The sequence below is a fragment of the Engraulis encrasicolus genome, chromosome 23 (assembly GCF_034702125.1).
Source record: "Engraulis encrasicolus isolate BLACKSEA-1 chromosome 23, IST_EnEncr_1.0, whole genome shotgun sequence".
Taxonomy (NCBI): Eukaryota; Metazoa; Chordata; class Actinopteri; order Clupeiformes; family Engraulidae; genus Engraulis; species Engraulis encrasicolus.
The window spans coordinates 37,016,206-37,021,205 of NC_085879.1; the positions used below are offsets into that span (position 1 = coordinate 37,016,206).

Here is a 5,000-nt window from a genome sequence, read left to right on the forward strand (position 1 = left end):
GTCTATGTGTGTGTGTCTGTGTCTGTGTGTCTGTGTCTGTGTGTCTGTGTCTGTGTGTCTGTGTGTCTGTGTGTCTGTGTGTCTGTGTCTGTGTCTGTGTCTGTGTGTCTGTAAGTGTGTGTGTGTATACAGGTGTCTGTATGCGCATACAGGTGTGTGTGTGTATGTGTGTGTGTGTGCGTATACAGGTGTGGTGTGGTGTGTGTGTGTGTGTGTGTGTGTGTGTGTGTGTGTGTGTGTGTGTGTGTGTGTGTGTGTGTGTCTGCGCGTGTACAGGTGTGTGTGTGTGTGTGTGTGTGTATGTGTGTGTCTGCGCGTGTACAGGTGTGTGTGTGTGTAGTGTACGTACAGCATATCGGCGCAGTTGTCCGGCTTGTCCAGCAGGCCTCCCTCCATGACGAAGCGCAGCACCTGCTCGTTGGACATGCCCTGATACGGCTGCTCCGCCAGGGTGGCAATCTCCCACAGCACCACGCCAAACGACCTGGAACACACACACACACACACACGCACACGCACGCACACAAACACACACACACACATGCGCGCACACACACACACACGCACGCAAACACAAACAAACACACACACATGCGCACACAAACACACACACACACACACACACGCACACAGACACAGACAAACACAGACACAGTATAGGGGTAAACGAGTATAGTGGTAAACGATGTATATAGGGGTAAACGAGTATAGGGGTAAACGATGAACAACATGTAGTACTATCCAAAGCAAAACGCCAAACGACCTGGAACACACACACACACACGCACAGTTTAGAGTAGTGACATTATAATGTAATAACTGATCAACAACAACATGTAGTACTATCCAAAGAACAATGGCCAGCAGGAGCTGTGTGTGAGGTGTGTGTGTGTAGCAGAGAATGTTACGCAAGTGTGTGAAGCTATTGACACCAGCACTAGAAAGTGATTAAGACAGACGTGCGATGGTAGGAGGGTGTGTGTGTTTGTGTTTGTTTGGATGGGGGTCAGCTAAGGCAGCACTAGTGGAAAGGACAGGGGTGAAAGGTGTGTGTGTGTGTGTGTGTGTGTGTGTGTGTCTGTGTCTGTGTGTGTTGCTGGGTGCACCCGTGTCTATCAATGTGCTGGTTGGTCTGCTCTCCTCAACAGACGTCTGACATAGTGGTGAAGACCCTGTCTTTAAGGGACTCTGTGTGTGTGTGTGTGTGTGTGTGTGTGTGTGTGTGTGTGTGTGTGTGCGTGTGTGTGTGTGTGTGCCTGTGCGCGCGTGTGCGATCTCTCCTCTCCTTACCAGACGTCTGACATGGTGGTGAATACTCCATCTTTAAGGGAGTGTGTGTGTGTGTGTGTGTGTGTGTGTGTGTGTGTGTGTGTGTGTGTGTGTGTGTGTGTGTGTGTGTGTGTGTGTGTGTGTGTGTGTGCGCTCTCCTCTCCTTACCAGACGTCTGACATGGTGGTGAAGACTCCGTCCTTGAGGGACTCTGGTGACATCCACCTGACCGGCAGCAGGCCCTTGCCCCCCTTGCGGTAGTAGTCCGTCTCATAGATGTCCCGCGTCATGCCAAAGTCTACAACACACACACACACACACACACACAACAAACACACAACAAACACACAACAAACACAGACACAGACACAGACACAGACAGACAGACACACAACAAACACAGACACACACACACACACACACACAGAGACAGACAGACAGACAGACACAAACCAGCCATTAGAAAACATGTAACCGAAAGTTACCCAATACAAGCTTCATAGCTGAATGTGTATCCATGACACATTTCTGCTGTGCTCAGCCCTGTGTGTGTGTGTGTGTGTGTGTGTGTGTGTGTGTGTGTGTGTGTGTGTGTGTGTGTGTGTGTGTGTGTGTGTGTGTGTGCTCGTTACCTCCTATCTTGACGGTGAAGTCCTCTGCCACCATGCAGTTCCGGGCGGCCAGGTCTCTGTGTACGAACTTGTTGGCGTTGAGGTAGGCCATGCCGTCCGCGATCTCCCCCGTCATCTGGATCATCTTCTTCAGGGGGGGCAGGGGCAGACCACTGCCACCCTGCTGTAGAGAGAGACACACACACACATGTAAATATGCAGTGTCTGAGTTTAAAGGTGTGTATGACTGTGTGTGTGTGTGTGTGTGTGTGTGTGTGTGTGTGTGTGTGTGTGTGTGTGTGTGTGTGTGTGTGTGTGTGTGTGTGTGTGTGTGTGTGTGTGTGTGTGTGGTAGAGGTGCACCGAAATGAAAATTTGTGGCCGAAACCGAAACCGAATAATAATTAATCACTTGGCCGAATACCGAAACCGAATATTACAATTCAGTCAAAAGTTATCAAAAGTTAGGTTTTTCACTATTTTTAAATATTGCTTAAATCTACGGCTTACAATAAATGTTTAGACATGTTTTTGAAAGAAAATAAATGTGTATTTGAAGTCTTCTCATGTTAGAGTATAACTGAAATTAGTTTAATTAATGCCCATTTCAATTCATTTTCTATTTGGCCTCCGATTCGGCCACCCAATTGGCTTTCGGCTGAAAACCGAAAGTGTCTTTTTTTGGGTTTTCGGCCGAATATTTTCTGCGGCCGAATTTTCGGTGCACCTCTAGTGTGTGGCAGGTAGCTCTTTAGAGCGTAGTGATCATGTGCAGTGTGTGAGTGTGTGTGTGTGTATGACAATGTGTGTGTGTGTGTGTGTGTGTGTGTGAGTGTGTGTGTGTGTGTGTGTGTGAGTGAGTGAGTGAGTGAGTGAGTGAGTGAGTGAGTGAGTGAGTGAGTGAGTGAGTGAGTGAGTGAGTGAGTGAGTGAGTGAGTGAGTGAGTGAGTGAGTGAGTGAGTGAGTGAGTGAGCGAGCGAGTGAGCGAGCGAGCTCGAGTAAACACCTCTTAGGACCGTAGTGACCTCAAGTAAGTCTTGGGGTCTCCGTGTGTGTGTGTGTGTGTGTGTGTGTGTGTGTGTTTAGGTGAGTGTCAATAATACCTCTTTGGAGCGTAGTGACCTCAGGTAGCTCTTTGGGTCCGTGCGTGTGCGTGTGTGTGTGCGTGTGTGTGTGTGTGTGTGTGTGTGTGTGTGTGTGTGTGTGTGTGTGTGTGTGTGTGTGTGTGTGTGTGTGTGTGTGTGTGTGTGTGTGTGTGTGTGTGTGTGTGTGTGTGTGTGTGAATAATACCTCTTTGGAGCGTAGTGACCTCAGGTAGCTCTTCAGGTCTCCTCGTGTCATCAGCTCCATGATCACCAGGGTGGGCTGGCCCTGAGAGACCACGCCCAGCAGACGCACCTGAACCAATCACAGAGCAGAAAAGCATGAGGAATCACTTCACAGACACGTCAACAAACCAATCACAGAACAGAACAGTATGATGAACATTTCACCCATTTATGCTGGATGCTACGTGGTGCAACATTGGCCCTAGCTCTGCTAACTGTATGACGCAACTGTCAGGGATTTGAGAGTTTTTAAAATAAAAAATGTTGGTATTTAAGAACTGGTAATACAAGATGAGGGTCTTGGCTTTTAAAAGCCATTCATTTTTAGGGGCCAAGCAGCGAAGCAGGTCAAAGTTGCAGGTACATTTCTGCTTGTAACTTTTGAACCGCTGGGCCAATTTTCATAAACTTTGTATCCCTGGAATCCTTGGGCCAAGACGAATCCAACATGCTACAATGCTACACGGATCCATTGACTTTCACTAGCTTAGCGAGATATTCCCTCTTAAAGTAAGAGAACGCTTAACATGAAAAATAAGGCACGTTACCACCTTTATAAACCCCAGCCAACGATTTTAACTGTATTAAGCCCCAAAATAGTGGCATACCCCTTTAAGGGATTCAAAATAAACTTGGTTCATGTGAGCACACTCCCCTCCAAGGAATGCACACCAACATTGGCGAGATTTGGGCCAAAGGGAGCGCTGCAGTTCCTTCTGTTGCCGTGCCGACTTGGGCAAGTTTACTGCTTGGCCCCGCATTGCTGCTTGCAGCTATATTTTTAAAATGTTTTTTATGTGCTGTCCCTGAATGTCAAATCTCCCTTGATGAAGCTCTGACACGTGAATAAAAGTAAAAGTGAAACGGTCAGTGTGCCGTGTGGAGTTTTTCGGATTCCCCGACTGGCGCTGGATGAGATGAGACGGGTCACGACCTGACCATGGCCATGACCATGTGTCCTCTCACTTAATCAGATTGGCGTGACTCTCAGCCAACCCGCCAGATTTACGGAATTGCATGACTGTCCTTGGCCAGACACAATGACACTTGCAATTCCACACAATGTTCAGATTATCGCCGTCAATGTGTGTGAGGGTGTGTGTGTTTGTGTTGGAGAGAGAGACAATGTGAGTGAGTGAGTGAGTGAGTGAGTGAGTGAGTGAGTGAGTGAGTGAGTGAGTGAGTGAGTGAGTGAGTGAGTGAGTGAGTGAGTGAGTGAGTGAGTGCACATGTGAGTGTGTGTGTGTGCACATGTGTATGTGTATGAGTGAGTGTGTGAGTGAGTGTGTGAGTGAGTGTGTGAGTGAGTGAGTGAGTGAGTGAGTGAGTGAGTGAGTGAGTGAGTGAGTGAGTGAGTGAGTGAGTGAGTGAGTGAGTGAGTGAGTGAGTGAGTGAGTGAGTGAGTGAGTGAGTGAGTGAGTGAGAGAGTGAGTGAGAGAGACATTATGTGTGTGTGTGTGTGTACCATATGTGCATGTGTGTGTGTACCATATGTGCATGTGTGTGTGTACCATATGTGTATGTGCCTGTGAGTGAGTAAGTGAGGGTGACAGAGAGTGTGACAGTATGCGAATGTGCATGTATGTGTGCACCATGTATGTGCCCATGAGTGAGTGAGTGAGTGTGTCGGAGAGAGATACAGTATGTGAATGTGCATGTGTGTGTGTGTGTACTGTATGTGCAATGTGTATGTGTATGTGCGCGCGTAATTCTCCTCCTCACCACATGGTGGCAGTTGAACTCCTTCATGACGGAGGCCTCGTTGAGGAACTCGATGCGCTCGTGCATGCTGG

General features: G+C 48.2%; 1 protein-coding gene across 1 annotated transcript in view; it reads right to left on the reverse strand.

Moving 5' to 3' along the window:
* Positions 1 to 5,000, reverse strand: part of LOC134439668 (insulin-like growth factor 1 receptor) — a 92,119-nt gene that overhangs the window by 13,836 nt on the left and 73,283 nt on the right. The window contains exons 18-22 of the mRNA XM_063189573.1: positions 4,930 to 5,000; positions 3,170 to 3,277; positions 1,902 to 2,064; positions 1,438 to 1,567; positions 350 to 484 (exon numbers count right to left, since the gene is read on the reverse strand). The exon at positions 4,930 to 5,000 is cut by the window's right edge and continues 159 nt beyond it. Coding sequence (XP_063045643.1) covers positions 350 to 484; positions 1,438 to 1,567; positions 1,902 to 2,064; positions 3,170 to 3,277; positions 4,930 to 5,000 — 607 coding nt within the window. The remainder of the gene's footprint in view (positions 1 to 349; positions 485 to 1,437; positions 1,568 to 1,901; positions 2,065 to 3,169; positions 3,278 to 4,929) is intronic.